Source organism: Notolepis coatsorum, assembly GCF_963971535.1.
Source record: "Notolepis coatsorum genome assembly, chromosome: 3".
In the NCBI taxonomy this organism is placed as follows: domain Eukaryota; kingdom Metazoa; phylum Chordata; class Actinopteri; order Aulopiformes; family Paralepididae; genus Notolepis; species Notolepis coatsorum.
Window position 1 is genome coordinate 183,694,546 of NC_140167.1, and position 23,301 is coordinate 183,717,846.

General features: G+C 45.5%; 1 protein-coding gene across 1 annotated transcript in view; it reads right to left on the bottom strand.

Moving 5' to 3' along the window:
* The window catches only part of efhc2 (EF-hand domain (C-terminal) containing 2), a gene marked incomplete at its 5' end in the record, with an annotated part of 45,722 nt that overhangs the window by 11,960 nt on the left and 10,461 nt on the right, over positions 1-23,301 (bottom strand). Inside the window, 12 exon segments of the mRNA XM_084311468.1 lie at positions 18-117; positions 4,191-4,283; positions 6,852-7,046; positions 7,440-7,573; positions 8,876-9,069; positions 11,708-11,850; positions 13,385-13,550; position 16,151; positions 16,153-16,214; positions 16,217-16,289; positions 16,979-17,059; positions 17,061-17,084. Of these exon segments, the coding sequence (XP_084167594.1) occupies positions 18-117; positions 4,191-4,283; positions 6,852-7,046; positions 7,440-7,573; positions 8,876-9,069; positions 11,708-11,850; positions 13,385-13,550; position 16,151; positions 16,153-16,214; positions 16,217-16,289; positions 16,979-17,059; positions 17,061-17,084 (1,266 nt within the window).

Consider the following 23,301-nt stretch of genomic DNA (forward strand, 5'->3'; position numbering starts at 1 on the left):
CACACAAGCTTTCTCACCTTCAGGGTGTCATCGGGTCCGACCGGGGGGGCCGGGTTCTCCATATAGTTGATGCCGGCCATGAAGGCGTGGTAATCAATCTCCTCCCCTTCTGAGAACCTGGACAGAACGGTCACCGGTAAGACTGTCAAAATGCAATGCGGAACGTTGGCGGAAATGGACAGATACGCCCCCCCCCCCCCCCCCCCCCCTCTGATGTGCAAGAACGACCTGTATACACACTCTGTCATGCTTTGTGCTCTGTCATGCTTTGTGCTCTGTCAGGCTTTGTGCTCTGTCATGGTTTGTGCTCTGTACTGCTTTGTGCTGTCATGCTTTGTGCTCTGTCATGCTTTGTGCTCTGTCATGCTTTGTGCTCTGTACTGCTTTGTGCTCTGTCATGCTTTGTGCTCTGTCATGTTTTGTGCTCTGTCATGCTTTGTGCTCTGTACTGCTTTGTGCTGTTATGCTTTGTGAAGCCTGTTCTTATGATGCTATAACACTATAACTGTCATCAACACAGGATGTAGTCTGAAGGTTACAAGGTCACGTCCGTTAGTTCTTTATTACAGTAGGTCTTGTATGCACGTCAAAAACCTTTCTTGATTCTATTTGTTTACATCTTTGTTCATTGCAGTCCATTGTTTAAAAGAGACAAGTTTCCTCGTGTTCTAATCACGCGCACTGACGACAGGAAAGCCGGCGAGGCTTTTGAAGGTGGACCCCAGGACGCTGGCCGGCTACAGGGCACACAGGCGCTGGTTTACGCTACACTTGCATTCTTTCGGTTTACATCTCACTTGCATGGAACGAGCACCTCACAGATACAGGTCTAACGTCTACACCTGAGGACAGTTCTTACTTGTGGAGCACCTCACAGATACAGGTCTAACGTCTACACCTGAGGACAGTTCTTACTTGTGGAGCACCTCACAGATACAGGTCTAACGTCTACACCTGAGGACAGTTCTTACTTGTGGAGCACCTCACAGATACAGGTCTAACGTCTACACCTGAGGACAGTTCTTACTTGTGGAGCACCTCACAGATACAGGTCTAACGTCTACACCTGAGGACAGTTCTTACTTGTGGAGCACCTCACAGATAGATACAGGTCTAACGTCTACACCTGAGGACAGTTCTTACTTGTGGAGCACCTCACAGATACAGGTCTAACGTCTACACCTGAGGACAGTTCTTACTTGTGGAGCACCTCACAGATAGATACAGGTCTAACGTCTACACCTGAGGACAGTTCTTACTTGTGGAGCACCTCACAGATACAGGTCTAACATCTACACCTGAGGACAGTTCTTACTTGTGGAGCACCTCACAGATACAGGTCTAACGTCTACACCTGAGGACAGTTCTTACTTGTGGAGCACCTCACAGATACAGGTCTAACGTCTACACCTGAGGACAGTTCTTACTTGTGGAGCACCTCACAGATACAGGTCTAACGTCTACACCTTGATTGATTGATTGAATTGATTGAAAACTTTATTAACAGATTGCAGAATGGGTACAATACAGTACAGCTCAATACACACAATTGTTAAGGGGATGCAGACCAGAGAAAGACTTTCGTCTTGTTTACACCAGGGTCCCCCATTTTCATTTCATCAGGACATATATGACATACATGACATACAGATAGTCAGTACTGCTACATCTATACATTTATGACATACCAGATTTGCAAATACAGTACTGTTTGTGATACAGAAGGAGTCAAGAAAAGGGAGTATATACATTTGACGTAGAAACTGTACATTGGAGGAGGTTGGGTGGGGGGGGTTGGGTACACTGGGATATTGACAACCATACTGGGTAATTTACATTGGAGGTGGGTGGGGGGGCGGGGGGCACATTGTATAAACAAGCAAAACTGTACATTGAGGGGGGGGGGGGGGGGGACTCTGTACAAACAAACAAAATTGTACATTGGACTATTGACAAGACCATACTAGGTAAATGACTGTACATTGGAGGGGGTTGGGTTAGGATATTTACAGGGGCCAGTGTTGCATTGCAGTCTCCCGTAGGTGTCTCTTGAGAGAGGTTTTGAATGTGGGTAGTGATCCACATTCCTTTACAGCTTTGGGTAGGGCGTTCCACATTGATGTGGCATAATTGCGAAACGTGTTTAGTCCCTTATTTGAGCCGAATCTGGGTTTAACATGATTTGTGGAGCTCCCTCTGGTGTTGTGATCGTGGTATTCACTGACCTTTGGGAAGTATTTTGCCATGTACATGGGTACCTTGGTCGTGTAGTGTATCTTGTAGACCAGGCCCATTGCAAGTTGCTGTACTCTGTCATCTACTCTAAGCCATCCTAGGTTGTCAAAGTGGGCAGGGGTGAGGTGGGTTCTAGGAGTAAGGTCAAGCAGTAGTCTGACCAGTTTGTTTTGAGATGTTTGTAATTTTGTTTTTAGCGCCTTTGAGGTGCTTTGGTACCATGAGGTGCAAGCATAGTCGTAGTACCCCTGAATGAGTGCTCCTGCCAGAGTCTTCAGGGTATTCTTGTTTACCAGAGAGGAGATCCGGTACAAGAATCGAGTTCGTTGGTTGACTTTTTTTATTACATTGGATGCCATTTTGTCACAGGAGAGATTAGCCTCTAGGATGGAACCCAGGTAGGTAATTTCATCTTTCCTTGTGACAATATTGTCACCCACTGTAACTGAGAAGCCGTCGGTCTTGCTGAGTTTGTTATTTGAACCGAAGAGAATGGACTCTGTTTTGCCCATGTGTAATGATAGTTTGTTATCAGCGAGCCATATGCAGATTCTGCCTAGTTCAGAGCTGAGGGTTTTTTCAACCTGTAACTTGTTCTTGTCAGAGACCAGCAGGGCTGAGTCGTCCGCAAACAGGAACAAGTTGCAGTCATAAGCTGACGACATGTCATTTACCTGAGGACAGTTCTTACTTGTGGAGCACCTCACAGATACAGGTCTAACGTCTACACCTGAGGACAGTTCTTACTTGTGGAGCACCTCACAGATAGATACAGGTCTAACGTCTACACCTGAGGACAGTTCTTACTTGTGGAGCACCTCACAGATACAGGTCTAACGTCTACACCTGAGGACAGTTCTTACTTGTGGAGCACCTCACAGATAGATACAGGTCTAACGTCTACACCTGAGGACAGTTCTTACTTGTGGAGCACCTCACAGATACAGGTCTAACGTCTACACCTGAGGACAGTTCTTACTTGTGGAGCACCTCACAGATACAGGTCTAACGTCTACACTTGAGGACAGTTCTTACTTGTGGAGCACCTCACAGATAGATACAGGTCTAACGTCTACACCTGAGGACAGTTCTTACTTGTGGAGCACCTCACAGATACAGGTCTAACGTCTACACCTGAGGACAGTTCTTACTTGTGGAGCACCTCACAGATAGATACAGGTCTAACGTCTACACCTGAGGACAGTTCTTACTTGTGGAGCACCTCACAGATACAGGTCTAACGTCTACACCTGAGGACAGTTCTTACTTGTGGAGCACCTCACAGATAGATACAGGTCTAACGTCTACACCTGAGGACAGTTCTTACTTGTGGAGCACCTCACAGATACAGGTCTAACGTCTACACCTGAGGACAGTTCTTACTTGTGGAGCACCTCACAGATACAGGTCTAACGTCTACACTTGAGGACAGTTCTTACTTGTGGAGCACCTCACAGATAGATACAGGTCTAACGTCTACACCTGAGGACAGTTCTTACTTGTGGAGCACCTCACAGATACAGGTCTAACGTCTACACCTGAGGACAGTTCTTACTTGTGGAGCACCTCACAGATAGATACAGGTCTAACGTCTACACCTGAGGACAGTTCTTACTTGTGGAGCACCTCACAGATACAGGTCTAACGTCTACACCTGAGGACAGTTCTTACTTGTGGAGCACCTCACAGATACAGGTCTAACGTCTACACTTGAGGACAGTTCTTACTTGTGGAGCACCTCACAGATAGATACAGGTCTAACGTCTACACCTGAGGACAGTTCTTACTTGTGGAGCACCTCACAGATACAGGTCTAACGTCTACACCTGAGGACAGTTCTTACTTGTGGAGCACCTCACAGATACAGATCTAACGTCTACACCAGAGGACAGTTCTTACTTGTGGAGCACCTCACAGATACAGATCTAACGTCTACACCCGAGGACAGTTCTTACTTGTGGAGCAGGGCTCCCAGAAGCTCCTCCGGCAGCGGCAGGCGGAAGGCCTTGCAGAGGGACCTGGCGTCCCTGGTGGCCAGACGGCCGGTCCTGAGGGGACAGGGAGAGCAGGAAGAAACATGTATTCAAACGTCAGGGAGGACCCGGACAGCATGTCTTAACAGCGGATAAAGACACAGGTTTTTTAAATCCATGTTCTAAACAAATTGACAGTGTTTTGAAGAGGAGATTAGAGGAGATTAGATTAGATTAGATGAGCCTTTATGGTCTCCTTTAGGAGAAATTTGGCTTGGGCATTCGAGAAAAAAATCAAACTACACTATGCAGTATCACACACAGATCCATATACACCAGAACATACTGTATACATCAAGAACATTGCAATGTCCAACACCAAAATATTGCACAGATGTCCTACACCAAGATATTACTCATTCCCTCCCCCCAGTATTAATAAGAGGAAGATCTTTTGGTAGAGACATAACCTAGATTAAATAAAAACCATTTTTCATTGACATGTTAATTAATTTAGAGCCTCTCTGACCAGTTATATTGAGTAAACTGTACATTTTGACACGCTGTGCTATTTTCAGATTTTATAATATTTATGAGGGTCATCACAGTCAGCTGATTTTAACTGCGGTTATTGACAATCACCCTCAGTCACCCGATTATTAACAAATTGGCCTATACGTCACATCTGAGACATCTTAATGTTGATATTATTGCAAACGATAAGTATTGCGCAGTGTCTCTGGAAAGGTGTTAGCTTCCATGTTCTAGGATGATATACTGTAATAGCTCTGCTGAGTCAAGCACAGATGAGATGAGAAACGTACACAACAAGATGTATCGCAAACAACAGCATGCGTTTATTCACCTACTACCTGAATAAACACAATAAAATGTATCACTGATCAAGTCTGTGATTCTCGAATAGAACGTCACCAATGTCAGTGTGTCGGAAATCGCAATTGACACACAAGTCTAAAATCCCACCAGAAAACAAGTGAAAGAAATCTGCCAATGGGGTGAGAAGACTTTACTTTAAATCCAACTGAACTGGTTTAAAAAAAGAAAAGTGACAATATCTTGAAAGTAGGCAGTTCACTCCTTCTGTCTCAAGACAATGGACCCATCTCAAACCCCACCCCTCTTCTCGACCCCCCAATCACAGCTGTCGCTTCCCTCGGACAAACTTTGGGAAGCAACGGTTGTGATGAGGATCGTGAAGAAAAGTGGGCGGTCATGGAGCCTGTGAGGGAGTGCGGGGGGATACAATTAATGAATGTTGATTAGAGCCTTGACGTAAGTGGTTGTAGCTATGGCTGTGGGGGTGCTGGAGACATGAGTCAATAGACTTTTTTATTCGGCTGAGTCTCCTGAACACGGAGACCAACCCCAAGTCAATCGGCACTTTCCTGGCCTATAGTCAGTTTTCCGCACCTACCCCCCAACCGGCGCATGCGCAGATTGTCCAGAGAGACTCTACTTACGACAAGGCTCTAATCAACATTCATTAATTTGATCCCCCCGCACTCTCCCATGAGCTCAAGATACCGGAAGTGTTGCGTGGTCTATAGGTCTATTTCACTTGTTTTGAGAAGATCTCCAGAAGAACTAAGCTCATTTGTTTTGGGAACAAGTGAAATAATCTTGTCGCATTGGCAGACATCCTTTCTCCTGTTTTAAGGAAATAGAAAAGATTTTAGGCCTCAATACAAGTCGCTTTGGATAAAAGTGTCAGCTAAATGTCGCTTTGGATAAAAGCGTCAGCTAAATGACAAAATGCAAATAATAAGACGTAGAGTGTTTGCCTATATGCGTGTCTGTCCATATGAAGGAGGGTGAATGTACTGAGTTCCTCCTGGTTGTCGTCCGCAGAGATGCTGCTGGGCGTGGAGGCCCATTCCTGACATGCCGTCTCCACTACAAGGAGGCCGGAGACACCGAGGCGAAACTCTGAAACTAACCGGGGGGAGTCCAGCCGTCCACATAAACAAGCCGCGCGGCCTGACCCGGTGACACCGTGCGCCATACATTAACCCTGCGCCCGCCCTGATCCATGCCACAGGTCCACCACGTGTGTGTGTGTCTATGTACCTATATGTGCTTAACGTGTGTGATTTCATGGGAGAGAGAGGGAAAGAGAGGGAGAAAGAGAGATAGAGAGAGTAAGAGAGAGAGGGAAAGAGAGACAGAGAGAGAGTAAGAGAGGGAGAGAGAGAGTGAGAGAGAGACACACACCCTGTGTGTGTGTGTGTGTGTGTGTCCTCCGTGGCCCAGAGAGCTACATGTGATGCAGCTCTGTGGTGATCATCTGGTTCCAATGCTCCACTCTGTTACAGTGCTGGAACTAATCGCTGCTCAGAGATATGGGGCCACTGGCTGCAGGATTGATGGCTTGCTGTGACGCTATCTGCCTGTGTGTGTGTGTGTGGGGGGGGGGACCATACATGTGTGTGTGTGTGTGTGTGTGTGTGTGTGTGTGTGTGTGTGTGTGTGTGTGTGTGTGTGTGTGTGTGTGTGTGTGTGTGTGTGTGTGTGTGTGTGTGTGTGTGTGTGTGTGTGTGTGTGTGTGTGTGTGTGTGTGTGTGTGTGTAGGTGTGTGTGTGTGTGCGAGCCTGTGCGAGCCTGTGCGTGTGTGTGTGATCATACCCATCTATGTCCTGGTGCTTCAAGTCTCTGCTCATGTCAGCGAACTTGTTAAAGAACTTCTTCCTGAGGTGGTTCTGGGCGACCGCCAGCATCTGCCCCACGTCTGCTCCGGGCCGCTCCACCGACGAGAAGCTGCGGCCCAGAGACATCACCTCGTGCTCCGAGAGCCCAACCTGCAGACCCAGGAGGAGGCCCCTGGAGCGCGCGCGCACACACACACACACACACACACACACACACACACACACACACACACACACACACACACACACACACACACACACACACACACACACACACACACACACACACACACACACACACACACACACACACACACACACACACACACACACACACACACACACACACACACACACACACACACACACACACACACACACACACACACACACACACACACACACACACACACACACAGAGAAAACATGCAGGTCAGATGAGGGAAATTACAACAATTTCATATGATATCACCTCCTGTTATTTACAGTATCCCTTATGGAGTCATAATAAGAGGTGGTGTATAATGAGGCAGTTGAAGTGTGTATCCTGGATACGTGTTGCTACCTGAAGGGCTCATAGGGGACGAGGCCAGTGTTGTTGGGGTCACTGAGCGACAGGAACTGCCTGATCTCACGCTGCTTCTCCCCTGGGATGGAGCCCAGCTTGCTGATGATGGTCCCCACGTTGGCTCTGGGGAACTGCACACAAACACACACACACACACACACACACACACAGACAGACAGACAGACAGACAGACAGACAGACAGACAGACAGACAGACAGACAGACAGACAGACAGACAGACAGACAGACAGACAGACAGACAGACAGACAGACAGACAGACAGACAGACAGACACAGACAGACACTCACACTCACACACAGAAACACACACAGACACATACACTCACGCACACACACACAAACACACACATAGTAATTTAGCTGATGCTCTTAATCCAAAGCCACTCACAATTGTGTACAACAAGGCCAGCCAGGGATATACTTCTGGCAGTCAACAATAAGTGTGTATTGTATATCAAATTCAGATTGATATCGCAATATATATATCGATTGACATTGAGAATATTATACGTATGAGAACAGTAGTCCTCAGTGGGAAGGTTACTGCAAGTGTTTTATAAAGAAATATACTACATTTTCTATAGATATACTGTATAAGGAATTGTGACGTTTTGTCAATGTCCACATCGTACAGCCATAACAAACGCTTGAAATGACATGGGGAACTGAAATAGTTGCTGAATAAGATGGAAGAAAGCCTAAAAAGGGGTGGACGGTCAAATCATATCTCCCTTTAGGCATGTTTGCCATTGCAGAATGACTAAATCAAACTAAATCAAATATTTTGAAAAATTGAAAACAAAGGTGGATCTAGGATTTACTTCTGTGATGGCAGATGAGAATTGTCCTACTATATCTTTGACTATATCTTTGAGCGTTGAGATAAGACAGGACTGACTGTGGGGGCTGTGTGTCTAAGAGATACAGAACAGTTAGTAGGTAGTAATATATGTCCCCTCTGGTTGTCACTTTGCACAAATTGCTCCAAAGCCAGAAGTCATAATTTTCATAATTCTCACCTAAAGACCAGACCCATACCTTAATCCGTACCTTAATCCTTACCTTAAAAGGGCACTTCACCAAAAAACAATGCTGATTTATTTCGCACATACTCTCACACACATCCAATGTCCCTGATGACATAACTGGAGACCATATTCAAACTAATTTACTCTCAATAACTGTCAAACTAAATTAACGTGCGCAAAACTGTTCAGGAGCTTTTGAACGTTGTGCGAGATGATATGCAAAATAAATCAGCATTGTTTTCTTTTGGGTGAAGTGCCCCTTTAACCTCACTGTTTGACCTCACACCTAAAACCCAGAGCTAAAATAGCCTCGCTGAAACGTATCCCTGTATCCCATCTAGCGACCGCTCCCGAGTCCTGCTGTGTAACATGTCCCTCCCCCACCTCCTCTGCGTGGCACTCCATGTAGTCCAAGGTGTATTCGTCGGCGTCCAGTAGCTGGAAGAGCTGGTTGTTGAGGTTAAGCACGGCTCCCACGTAAAGGTCCTGGGCTGAGAAGTACTGGGACATCTCGCTCTTATAAAGCTCCTGGCCGGGCTTCTTCACGCGGCCACCCAGGAACTTACCCTCGATCACACCTAGGGGACGGTAGGAGAGGGTGAGGGAGGGAGGGGAGAGGAACACAGGGCGGGGTATCTTAACCCTTCCACTACCGCACTACCCGTCTGTAGTGTGATAGTAAAGGTTTAACCTTCTGTAGTGTGGTAGTGAAAGGGTTAAAGAACTTACTAATAATAATGAAAAAAGAAGGAAATACTAACCCTCTAACCTTTTTACTATTACCATACCCTAATACTATGCTACTATATATTTTTTTTTTATCCACTTTTTCTCCCATTTTCTATTTTTCTCCCATCCCAATTTTCATATCGTCCAATTCAACCCTCCCCTGTCTTCGAACGTTGTTTCTTGCCTCCCACAAGCCGGCTGCAATGTGGACTAAGTCATACATAGCACGAGTCCCCTCCGATACTCGAAGTAACAGCCGTCGCATCTTTTCACCTGCGCGGCTCGATCTTTCAGCGTCGGGGGTCTGGGCTTTGGAGGGGCCCCGCCCCCGTCGCTTCTTGATTCTACTGAGCAGGCGCACCAACCGACCTGTAGGAGTCGCTGTCCACAACGCCCGATTCCCACCCTTCAGTTTCCCTCCCCGTAATACGGCCAATGTGTATTACTGTGGACGACCAGCTAAACTGAAAGCAATGTGGAGAGGACTAGTCTCCAGCATTCGTTGCGAGCGCCTTGCCCACTGCGCCACGTAGCCGCCCTATACTATGCTACTATTCTTATACTACTACCTATCTTGTTAAATGTCTATACTACTATGCACTCAAGAGTGTAACACTCAAGCTAGATACTATTCGACAAACAATGCCACTGACCCCTTAGCTGATAGAGACCAGGGCCCTCATTCATCAACGTGTCTTACGCACAGATATGTGCTTAACCTGTGCGTACGACCATTTCTAAGCAAAGAGTGGGATTCATCAATTTCAACTTGAACTTGACTTCGTGCTTATGTGTACGCACAGCTCGGAGCACACTTAGCTGACGCCCAGTGGTAGAATATATTATTACAACAAGGAAATGAGCTTCTGTGCATTAGTTTCAACACTGGCATGTTCTGTATGAACCGTAATTCATTATAGTTCATTGTAAAATAGCAACAGTAGTGTAATTATGGTCAAAACCCTATAAATAGCATTTGGAATAATAGATCTTTCTCTCAGAATGAATGCAGCATGGTTTATATAGCGTTATCGGAATATACGGGGTGTACTGACTGACTGCGCTCCGCGTAGCTCAACTCGTTATTATTTTGCGCACAGACCGCAGAAACACGGGAACGTTTTGATTATATTTAAAAGGCTTTACGTTAAACGAAACAAGTGGAATTTCGAAGCTGTAAGCAGAATACAAGTCATATGAACACCCACGATATAGTGTTCTTCCCCCTTTTTACTGTAAGAAAGAATAAAAAACGCATTGCAATGACACCAGATAGTGGACAGACTATGTAAATATGATGATGGGATTCAAGTTCGCGTTCTTGTTGATCATAGGCATGCTGTCAGAGTATGATATCTTAATCAAACATTCTAGAACATTTGTAGTCACAGATCATGTCATAATAGAACATAGGCTATGGCATGGTCCATCGTGATATTGTGTAGACTGTTATTACTGTACCGGTACCACCCATTGTGACAACAGCCTTGTGAGTCCCGCACACAAACATGATGGAATTCAAGTTCATGTATTGAAAGGCAGGCTACATCATACATGCAGTGAGATTCATTGTTCTTGTATATGCTCTCGTATTATTGTTTATATAGGCTACCCAATACTGACATCAAAATAGATTGTAGTATGCCTCTAGAAATCATATGCAGCAGGTAGAAAATTGACGGAAAATCCATCGCGATTTGGAATAAAATTGAGGAGAACTTTAATCCCTGGGTATTAATCAAACAACACGGGAAAAGGCAGTCATATTCCAGCACGGTCTTTATTAGTGTTTGCGCTGCCCAGGGAGCAATGGTTAATAGATATCATATCCGACATCACCGTACGTGTACACGTCTGTCAGCCTGTCTCATAACACGCTTCCCTCGGCTTAGTCCATTTTTCCACATTTCATGGGGGTATTCCATTACCGTATATGGTTAATCGGGGCGGTTCTGGTATGCAAATACTTAAAACAGTGCACGAGCTCAAACGTAGGATCAAAGTCATATTTATCAAGACAGGTGTGCGTAGAACCTGTGTACGCACGTGTGATAAATCCCGTTTTTTTTGTGCATGCACTGATTCTAAATTCTGTGCTTACGTGTGGAAATAGAACATTTTCTACGCCACGTTGATGAATGAGGGCCCAGGTCTTTGGATAAAAGCATCAGCTAAATGACTAAATTGTAAATTGTGTAGAACACTCTTCGTGTCCCAGGTGCCCGGCCAAATCATTAGTAGCGCATATACATGTTTTTAAATGAAGACAATCGGTTGTTATCCATTTCTAAAATCGACTAAAATGAAGGATCGCCTTTTTGAAATGTTTGTACGACATGTTTCTGCAGAAACACTCGTTAACTTTGTTCTCATGTGATCCTGGGAAATTGAATCCGGGGTCTGGCGAGCACGATATTTGCCATTACACTTAAGGAGCGGTACAGGACGGCCGCGGCTCCCAGCCAGCTGGGCTCCACGCGGCCCTACCTGAGTTCTTCTGGGGGCGCTCGAATACAGCGATGGTGTCGTCACAGAGGTAGAGGGAGAGGACAAACATCCTGTCTCGGTCCACAGGGTCGTCGGTCACCATCTTGGCAAGGAAGCTCAGCACGTTACTCTCCAGGCCTTGTCTGGAGCGGGATAAAGACACACCGGGGAGGAGGGTTTAAACACACAGTCTCTCACGCTGCCAGACCTATCTCTCTACACGCTCTGGTGGAGCTCTGTGCCAACGCAGGAGAAGACGTCTGGCCAGACCCATTATTTTGCACTCGGGGGGGAGGGGGGGGGGGGGGGGGGGGTTGTTTGTATTCCTCAAAGCAAATCACAATTTTCTAGAGCGGCACCGAGTCTAAAATGTACCCTGCAAAAATGGCGGTGGGAGAGGTTCTTCATTTAGGTGTTGCACCATGACAGTTTAGACATGCTGTTGTTGATCCTACAGTAGATACAGGGATCTTTGACATTTGTAGAAAACAAGAAACAGGAGGGAAGAAGAATTTCGACTGAAGTCGGCCGATGGGAGGCTTATTATGCGCAGCCAAACATCCTGAGAGTCAGACTAACACACACCAAACATCCTGGGAGTCAGACTAACACACACATCCTGGGAGTCAGACTAACACACACCAAACATCCTGGGAGTCAGACTAAGTAACTGCACACCAAACATCCTGGGAGTCAGACTAACACACACTAAACATCCTGAGAGTCAGACTAACACACACATCCTGGGAGTCAGACTAACACACACATCCTGGGAGTCAGACTAACACACACATCCTGGGAGTCAGACTAACACACACATCCTGGGAGTCAGACTAACACACACTAAACATCCTGAGAGTCAGACTAACAAACACATCCTGGGAGTCAGACTAACACACACCAAACATCCTGGGAGTCAGACTAACACACACATCCTGGGAGTCAGACTAACACACACATCCTGGGAGTCAGACTAACACACACCAAACATCCTGGGAGTCAGACTAACACACACATCCTGGGAGTCAGACTAACACACACATCCTGGGAGTCAGACTAACACACACCAAACATCCTGGGAGTCAGACTAACACACACATCCTGGGAGTCAGACTAACACACACATCCTGGGAGTCAGACTAACACACACTAAACATCCTGGGAGTCAGACTAACACACACATCCTGGGAGTCAGACTAACACACACATCCTGGGAGTCAGACTAACACACACATCCTGGGAGTCAGACTAACACACACATCCTGGGAGTCAGACTAACACACACATCCTGGGAGTCAGACTAACACACACATCCTGGGAGTCAGACTAACACACACATCCTGGGAGTCAGACTAACACACACCAAACATCCTGGGAGTCAGACTAACACACACATCCTGGGAGTCAGACTAACACACACCAAACATCCTGGGAGTCAGACTAACACACACCAAACATCCTGGGAGTCAGACTAACACACACCAAACATCCTGGGAGTCAGACTAACACACACCAAACATCCTGGGAGTCAGACTAACACACACATCCTTGGAGTCAGACTAACACACACTACACGTAAACATTTTAGGCATTTCGCAGATGCTCTCGTCCAGATGCAACAACAAACACGCACACGTACACACACACACACGCCACTTTCTCCAGCGTGTCTCCAACCTGTCTTTCTCCATGAACTTTTTGAAGTCTTTCTGTGGGCGCTTGGGCAGCAGGCCCTGGCAGGAGACCAGCGAGTCCTCCTCCGAACCGAAGCCCGTGTAGGGGGGCACGGGCCTGGGGGGCTTAGAGGCTGGGGGAGCCCTATACTTCACCGGGGTAAAGTCCTCTGAGGGAGAGAGAGAGAGAGAGAGAGAGAGAGAGAGAGAGAGAGATTTAATGTTAATTAGTTAAAAGGAGAAAAAAGTGGAGAAAGAGGGGAAAAGGGGATGAGATGAAGGCAGGTAATCCATCCATGCAGGATCGCAGCAGCCTGCCCTGGCGGTAACCCGGGGCTGACCTCTGACCTCTGAAAGTCAGACAGGATCCTCCATCACAGCGACCTGTCACTGGGGGCTCCGCCTGGATCACTACTGTGACTAATGCAACGAGCCCCACGGCCTGCCTGGCCCAGGGTGGCAGACCCCAGCCAGGCCCAGGTTGGGTTACTGCTGCTGGGGAGTTCTGTGCCTCTGATGGCCCCTATCGCTCTGTGGCTCTGGAAGGATGGAGAGAGACCAATGAGTGGGGGGGTGGGGCGGGGGTCTGGTATCTGGTGTCAAGCAAGTCAGACACTTGGGGCTGGAGAACATTACTGGTCCTACGGAGACCGTCTGTCAGATGAGGCAAGAGGCAGGGCCTGATGGGGTAGGGACTGCAGGGGCCAGAAGACAGACTTCTGAGGGGAACAACACAGCCAGAGCTGTATTCTGGGTCATGGCAGGTATTCGGTAACATGAGATGTTTCGCCTTGATGGTAAGTTATTATGAAAACGTTGTTCTGCAAACCGATTCTGATTCGAATGCAGATTAAACATGTGCTGTGAGTCCTGAAGAGTCTGGGAGAAATTGAATTCATGTTAAATCAAGTTAAATCAAAAAGATCATTCCCAGAAATATTTGGTGAAACATTTCAGCTACACAGTTAGGATATCTGTGTGCTTACTCTTACCGCCCCCAAGTGGTCAGATATGTGAAGTGCAAGTCTGAGGGAAGTAAAATGTCCCCTCAGTCCTCTCAACCCTTTTTTTTCTCCAGATGAAGACCCTGTTGCTTTTTTAGTCAATAAAGTATTGGGAGCTGTAATCCAGTGTGTGGGTTACATCCATCTCATTCAATACTGTCCTCATTGAGACATGACGTTGATATAGTTGTGTAACGGTGGTCACTAGGTACTAGCAGGCCCTTCATGCTCTGCACCATGTCCTCCACCAGCCTCGAACCGTGAACCCTCACCATGGCTCAGGAGGTAGAGTGGTCGTCTGGTAATCGGAAGGTTCCCGGTTCGATTCTGGCTCCTCCCGACTGTGTGTCGAAGTGTCCTTGAGCAAGACACTTAACCTCCGATGAGCAGGTTGGCACCTTGCATGGTCGCCTCCCCCGTCTGTGTGTGAGTGAATGGGTGAATGTGAGGCATAAATTTGTAAAGCGCTTTGGATAAAAGCTGTTCTATAAATGCTGTCCATTTATGGTCTTATCCATTCCTCCACCTGAAAAGGGTCCAATTCAGGTGTCGAACTTAGGAGTGAGTTGACAGCAAGGGGCTATCGTTGCACAAACATTTTCTTTTTATTCTGGGCGCTCCAAGTCATCAGACCTTCCAGAAGGTCTGAGTAGAGATACATCAGACTGGCGCATCCGGGTACTTTGGGTTTTTCTCGCAGTCATGCCTACTTTTGACAGAAAACACATTCTACACATGTTACAAGATCTCAAAGTAGTGATTGGCACAATCAGGGAATGTAGTTAACCACGACGGTGCCGGGTGGTGCCAGATTCATCTAGAAGGAGGGGCTTGCGGTGGCCAGGGCAACAGTGCACCAACAGCATCCGGGTTTGAGTGTCGGCCCAAAACCAGGCCAAATCACTTGCATTTTGTATTGTTGAAATGCCACAGACATCAAGTATCAAGCATGATACTGTATTTTATTATGCAGACTTACATTCTTGCACATTCTTTTTTTTGCAGTGGGGGAGAGTTCATTAGCACAGGTGCAACAGTTCTGTGTAATTCATCTCTAACTTCTACTTTACAGTGAGACTGGGGACGGCAGCTGGAAGCACAATGAGAGAGCTCATGGCAGTGGACAGAGATGTATGTTCTGTAACCTGTTTGAGTTAATTACTGAAAGGGCTCTGTACCTTGTAACTAAGTGTGTGTGAAAAGAAAAGACCAGCCCGCCTGACATTCCGCACCAAGACCGTGTGGCGAGTTGGTCCGAACCCAAGGGGGGCAGCGACCAGTTGATACAGTATAGGCCTATTTTGCTCATAACTTTCTATAGAATAACAACACTAACCAAGATGGTCAATATCAAGAAAAGTAGTAATCAATGAGTGCCAGTTTGGGAGTACTGCTCAACCACAGTCGCTGGCACCATCACATGAATCCTCTAGGGATGAGACTGCATTTGTGATGCTTTAACTCTCACCAACAAGATAGGCCACACCCCCTTTTAGCCAATTGGCATGCACACACACACACACACCATGCCCAATTTAAGGCGAAACCTATTGTGGCTTTAAAATGTATTTTAAGGGAACCCGATCCAGAGAATCACCCATTATATAATATACGTAGATTGATCGTCAACCAACTGATTGACAGAGAGAGCTGCTGGTCACAGCAAAAAACAAACATTTGCTTAAAAGCAGACTGTAGGTAAAAAGGTGGAATACTGTATGTCAGGCTATCTCCACTCTGTGGTAAGTGTGATATGTTGGCCTTACCGTATGTCGTATTTGGAGCGGTAGTACTCTTTGGTGAAGTTGTCACAGTCACAGAGGAGTATTTTCTTCCCCAAACATTCACCTCCGCTCCCAAGGTCAGGTCCTTATCCTTATAACAATCCTCATGAACAGCACCTGTCTGCAGGAGAGAGAGAGAGGAGAGAGAGAGAGAGAGTGAGAGAGAGCAGAGAGAGAGAGAGAGAAGAGAGAGAGAGAGAGAAGAGAGAGAGAAGAAAGGGGGAGAGAAGAGAGAGAGAGGAAGAGAGAGAGAGAAGAGAGAGAGAGAAGAGAGAGAGAGGAGGAGAGAGAGATGAGAGAAGAGGGGAGAGGACGAGAGAAGAGGGAGAGGAGAGAGATGAGGAGAGAGAGAGAGAGAGACGAGAGAGAGAGGAGAGAATGAGAGAGAGAGAAGAGAGTCGAGACGAGACGAGAGAGAGAGAGAGAGACGTGAGAGAGAGTGAGAGAGAGAGAGGAGAGGAGAGAGAGAGAGAGAGAGAGAGAGAGAATCGAGAGAGACGAGAGAGAGAGAGGGGGAAAGAAAAAGAGAGTGAGAGAGAGGGAAAGATAAGAAGAGAGTGAGAAAGAGAGGGGAGAGAGAAAGGGGAGAGAGAGATGGGGGGCATATCTATGATGAACTAATACATTTCTTTCCAAACAGTACAGGTGGTATGTCCCCAACTCATCATTAATCCAGTTTCACCTACTTGGTACACAAGATTATCCTGGCTATTTTAAACGGGATATGCACCTCACATTAGAATAATATCAGAATCATATCAAAATGTGAAGTTGCAGAATTCATTAGTCCAGTGTTCAGGCAGGGCGTACCTTGAGGCTGTCCAGGATATAGCGCCCCCCCTGCCCCAGGTGCCAAACACCGTTGAGCACCGTGCGCTCTGTGACCTCACCGTGGCTGCCGCTTATTGGAGACATGCTGCGGGACACAAGAGGCGTTCAGAGAGTTAACACACGACAACCCAATGTACAGTTCTTCTCCCTCAAATATATTTTCTTTTAGGATCTCTGTCTCTTAAACAGTACTGTATATCTGTATGTCATGTATGTCATAAATGTCATGATGAATTGAAAATGGGGGACCCTGATGTAACAAGACAAAAGTATTTTTCTGGTCTTGCATCCCCTTAACAATTGTGTGTATTGAGCCGTACTGTACTTGTACCCATTCTGCAATCTGTTAATAAAGTTCATTGTCAGTATGCCAATGTACAGTGTACAGTGTCCCCCACCCACCCCTACCCAATTTTAAGAATAAAACATCAACAGATTGGAACGGCATTGACATGACCTTAATTAAGCAAGTAATAATAGCCATAGCAGACCTTTTAGTGCATATTTGTAACCAGACCAGGCTGCAGAAACAATTAGTGGGGGTGCATAACATGTTCTCGGGGGGCACAATAGTTTTTCAACACAGGTTCCCTTTATACGTTTCAGCTGGGACAACGGCGCTGTGGCTTGCTTGGCGCTGCCCACGGTGCTGAACTAAACAGCAGAGAGGCAATTGAAAAATCTAATTTTAAGAACATTCACTAATACAAAAACAGACTGAACGGATATATATAAGAGACCTGCTGGGGCAGCGGACTGAGAGCAGGGGACACAAACAGGCTGGATAAGATGGTCAGGAAGGACAGTAGCGTGGTTGGGGTGGAGCTGGACTCTAGCGAGGGTGGCGGAGAGGAGGAACCTTGCTAAGCTCCAGGCCATCAGGGAAAACCCCTCCCACCCACTATACAGACTTGGCTGACAGGAGGAGCATGTTATAGGCTCACACTCCCTAAATGCAGCACTGAACGGCACAGGAAGTCCTTCATTCCGACAGCCATCAGACTATACAATGCATCACTGTGCCTCACTGAGCACAGTGACACCATCTTCCTGGACTCTTACTTTTTAAACAGCACTGTGCAATATTACACCTACTGTAGACTTCAGTATATTTTTACTGTATTTATTTACTGTATATTTTATTCTATTTTTATTCTATTTCATTTTATTCTATTCTTAGGCCATTTGTTTTGTTATTCTTATTCGTGACTTGTTCTGTCTAAATGTTTAATGTTGAGTGATTTGCAGTGTCAAATTTCCCTCAGGATAATACATTTCTATTCTATTCTATATCTTTGAAAAGTCTCCATTTATTCAACACTTCTGAATTCACTGACAAACTGAACTGAACTGACAAAAATAAGGTGCATAAAAAGCAAACAATTCCTCCACAGGCTACTCACCATCGTTAGTAGAGCGGCAAGCGGCGTTTGGGGACAGAGTGAAACTTCTTAAAACACTGTCTGCAGTGTTTTTAAATTGGCCTTGCCGTCGATGAAGCATAATACTAAGGCGATGTTCTGTAAAAACGTTCTTGAGGGTAGAAAACGAATTCTCACAGAGTGCCGTGCTAGCTTCAGTAGTGTTGTTGTTGACATCAGTGCCCACTAGGGCTGTCCCTGACTAAGGATTTGGATAGCTGACTTTGATTGACCAAAAAATAAAAAATAAAAAATGTTTACCAGGGTGGGCACAGCTGACTCAGTGGGCGGGCCCGGCCCCTAATGCCCGCCCATGGCGCCGGGTCTGTTTGTAACCTCTCATTCAAACTGGGTGCCTTCCCCACCAAAATGAAAACTGCAAGTGATACCGATCTTCAAAGCCGATGAGAAAAAATCTATTCACCAATTACAGGCCGGTTTCTCTCCTTTCCCAGTTTCTCAAAGATAATGGAAAAAGTATTTGCTGCACGATTGGACAGTTTCATAGATAAACACGCATTACTTATAGACAGTCAATATGGATTTAGATCGAATCATTCAACGTCATTGGCACTAATGGACCTAGTAGAAGAACTGACAAGCATAATTGATAATAAGAAGTTTGCAATAGGGGTCTTCATAGATCTGAAGAAGGCGTTTGACACTATAAATCATGATATTCTGCTACTAAAATTGGAAAGGTATGGGATCAGAGGAGTAGGCTCAATTGGTTAGAGTTACTTAGAACAAAGACAAGTTTGTGCAGTTGGGGGAGTACAGGTCCACTCAGTCAAAGATAATCTGTGGTGTGCCGCAAGGGTCAATTCTGGGCCCGAAACTATTCATACTGTATATAAATGATATAGGTAATGCGTCAAAAATATTGAAAATGTAATTTTTGCTGATGATACAAATGTCTTCTGTGAGGGAGAGAACCTCCAAATGCTTTTAAAGAATGTTGCAGCTGAGCTAACCAAGCTGAAAGTGTGGTTTGATGTAAATAAATTATCATTAAATATTTAAAAAAAAAATAAAAAAAATTGGTAAACGTGATATACAAGTAAATACACCGGTGGAACTAATGATTGATAGTATTAAACTGGAGAGGGTATTTGAGAATACATTTCTGGGTGTGATAATAGACCACAAACTCAACTGGAAACCTCATATCAAATATGTCAGGACTAAATTGGCACGGAGTGTTGGTGTTCTATGCAAGATAAAACACATTCTAAACCGAAAAACACTGTATACACTGTACTGTACACTCTCCTACCATATATGAGCTACTGTGCGGAGGTGTGGGGTAATATCTACAAAGCACTCTACAGCCAATATGCACCATGCAAAAAAAAGCAATAAGAATAATCAACAATGTAGGATATTATGAACACACCATAACTTATTTATAAAGCTACAAGCATTGAAATGTATGGACCTAGTGGATTACAAAACTGCCCTCATTGTATACAAAGCCAGATATAAACTAATCCCAGGCAACATTCAAAAATGGTTCAGAGACAGGAAGGAGAATATAACTTAAGAGGGAGAGGGAATCTTAAACAACCAATGGTAAACACCACGCTGAAAAGCATGTGCATATCGGTGTGTGGAGTGAAGTTGTGGAATCATTTACCCGAATACATCAAACTGAGTAAACATGTGGCACAATTTAAAAAGCAGCTAAAAAAACACATTGGAAAAATACAGAAATGAGTATTGAGGATAAACAAAGTTATGTTATATTGTGTATGTAGTGCTGTACAATATTCTCTGCTGTCAAGTGAATCAAGTTTTTTTCTTGTAATATTTTAATATAAGTAAAAGTATATTCTATATTGTAATACACTAAATTATATTATATCTAGTCAAATTAATGGAAGAACAAATATAAATGTAAGGGGGTAGGATCAATAAGCTTAGCTTCCCTCTACTCCTTTTTTGGACATGTCTGCTAAACAAACACATTGCTCTTGACCTTTTGTTTATAATTCCCTTTTTATGTTTTTCTTTTAATGTTTTTTTAATTTGTTGCTATGATTGTTTGGTTCGACGGAACAAGATATCGTGAGTTGTTTGGAGAAATATGGAGAATAACATGTCCAAAAATAAACGTTTTCATTCATTCATTCATATCTGTATGTCGTGTGTGTCATATATGTTATGATGAATTGAAAATGGGGGACCCTGATGTAAACAAGACAACGGTCTTTCTCTGGTCTGCATCCCCTTAACAATTGTATGTATTGAGCTGTACTGTACTGTACCCATTCTGCAATCTGTTAATAAACTTTTCATCAATCAATCATGCACACTGAGATACAGGCTGAGCCTAGGCTTTTGTGAGGGAGGGAGGGAGGGAGGGAGGGAGGGGAGGGAGGGAGGGAGGGAGGGAGGGAGGAGGGAGGGAGGGAGGGAGGGAGAGGGAGGGAGGGAGGGAGGGAGGGAGGGAGAGATAGAGACAGAGGCAGACAGAAGAGAACAAGAGAGACAGACATACAGAGAGACAGACTGACAGAGAGAAAGACAGACAGAGATAGACACAGAGAGATAGAGACAGACAGAGAGACAGAGAGAGAATGACAGAGGCAGACAGAGAGAATGAGAGAGAGAGACAGAGAGAGAGAATGAGAGAGAGGCAGACAGAGGGAATGAGAGAGGCAAGACAGAGAGAATGAAAGCGAGACAGAGACAGAGAAAGAGGGGCAGACAGAGAACGAGAGAGAGAGAGACAGACAGACAGACAGACAGACAGACAGACAGACAGACAGACAGACAGACAGACAGACAGACAGACAGACAGACAGACAGACAGACAGACAAGACAGACAGACAGACAGACAGACAGACAGACAGACAGACAGACAGACAGACAGACAGACAGACAGACAGACACAGACAGACAGACAACGACAGACAGAGAGAGAGAGAGAGAGAGAGAGAGAGAGAGAGAGAGATGAGAGAGAGAGAGAGAGAGAGAGAGAGAGAGAGAGAGAGAGTCAAGTCAAGAGTTTTATTTGTCACGGCATACAAATATACAATGAAATGTGGGTGGTCTTGCCCGCAACGATGTGCAATACAGTAGTAACAACATATAATAGAATCCAATAAAACAACATTGTGCAATAAACAGTAACATAGTAGGGCATATCGGTATTTGTACATAAGTTATTTACAGAGCAGGGAGGACATGCTAGGTCCTGTGGTAGTGCATACACTGTTAGCTACGGATGAGGCAATGTGTCTTTCTGTACATTGCTATTTTATACAGTCTCAGGTTATACTATACTATTTTTAAAGTGACCTTTCCTTAGTGGCCATAAGTGTGGGCGTGTGCAGCATGAGTGTGTGCTTGCTCATGTTAAAGTGGCTGCTAGTGTGTGAGCGTGTACAGTGTGTGTGTGTCGTGTGTGTGCTCATGTGTGCTTGTGTGTGGAGTTCAGTGTTCAAGGCTGTGATGGCCTGGGGGAAGAAGCTGAGCCGAAGCCTCTCTGTCCTAGCAGCTGGTGTTCGCAGGCGTCTGCCTGACCTCAGCAGCATGAACAGGCTGTTGTTGGGGTGGTGTGGGTCTTTCATTATTCTGCAGGCTCTGGATTTGCACCTCTTGATGTATAGAACCTGCAGGGTGGTAGTGCAATACCCGTGGTACGCTCGGCTGATGGAAAAAATAGTATACGAACAGATCGAAAAGTACCTCGCGGAAAAAAATCTAATCTACGAATTCCAATCTGGCTTCAGAACATCCCACTCACTGACACATGCCTTCTCTACTTGAACGACCACATCAAACAAGAGGTGGACGCGGGCAAATACTGCGGCATGGTCATGCTGGACCTACAAAAGGCCTTCGACACTGTCAATCACACCATTCTGATTGACAAGCTAAAAGCAATTGGTTTGATAGTTTATCAGTGAGCTGGATACAATCCTACCTGGAGGGGAGGGAACAGATGGTGGAAGTAAACGGTACACTATCCCCCCCCCTCACAGTGAGCTGTGGTGTTCCACAAGGAAGCATACTAGGACCGCTACTATTCCTAATTTATGCAAATGACATGTCGTCAGCTTGTGACTGCAACTTGTTCCTGTTTGCGGACGACTCAGCCCTGCTGGTCTCTGACAAGAACAAGTTACAGGTTGAAAAAGCCCTCAGCTCGGAACTAGGCAAAATCTGCATATGGCTCGCCGACAACAAACTATCATTACACATGGGCAAAACAGAGTCCATTCTCTTCGGTTCAAATAACAAACTCAGCAAGACCGACGGCTTCTCGGTTACAGTGGGTGACAATATTATCACAAGGAAAGATGAAATTACCTACCTGGGTTCCATCCTAGAGGCTAATCTTTCCTGTGACAAAATGGCATCCAATGTAATAAAAAAAGTCAACCAACGAACGCGATTCTTGTACCGGATCTCCTCTCTGGTAAACAAGAATACCCTGAAGACTCTAGCAGGGGCACTCATTCAAGGGTACTACGACTATGCTTGCACCTCATGGTACCAAAGCACCTCAAAGGCACTAAAAAACAAATTACAAACATCTCAAAACAAGCTAGTCAGACTACTACTTGACCTGACTCCTAGAACCCACCTCACCCCTGCCCACTTTGACAACCTAGGATGGCTTAGAGTAGACGACAGAGTACAGCAACTTGCAATGGGCCTGGTCTACAAGATACACTACGCGACCAAGGTACCCATGTACATGTCAAAATACTTCCCAAAGGTCAGTGAATACCACGATCACAACACCAGAGGGAGCTCCACAAATCATGTAAAACCCAGATTCGGATCAAACAAGGGACTAAACACGTTTCGCAATATGCCACATCAATGTGGAACGCCCTGCCTAAAGCTGTAAAGGAATGTGAATCACT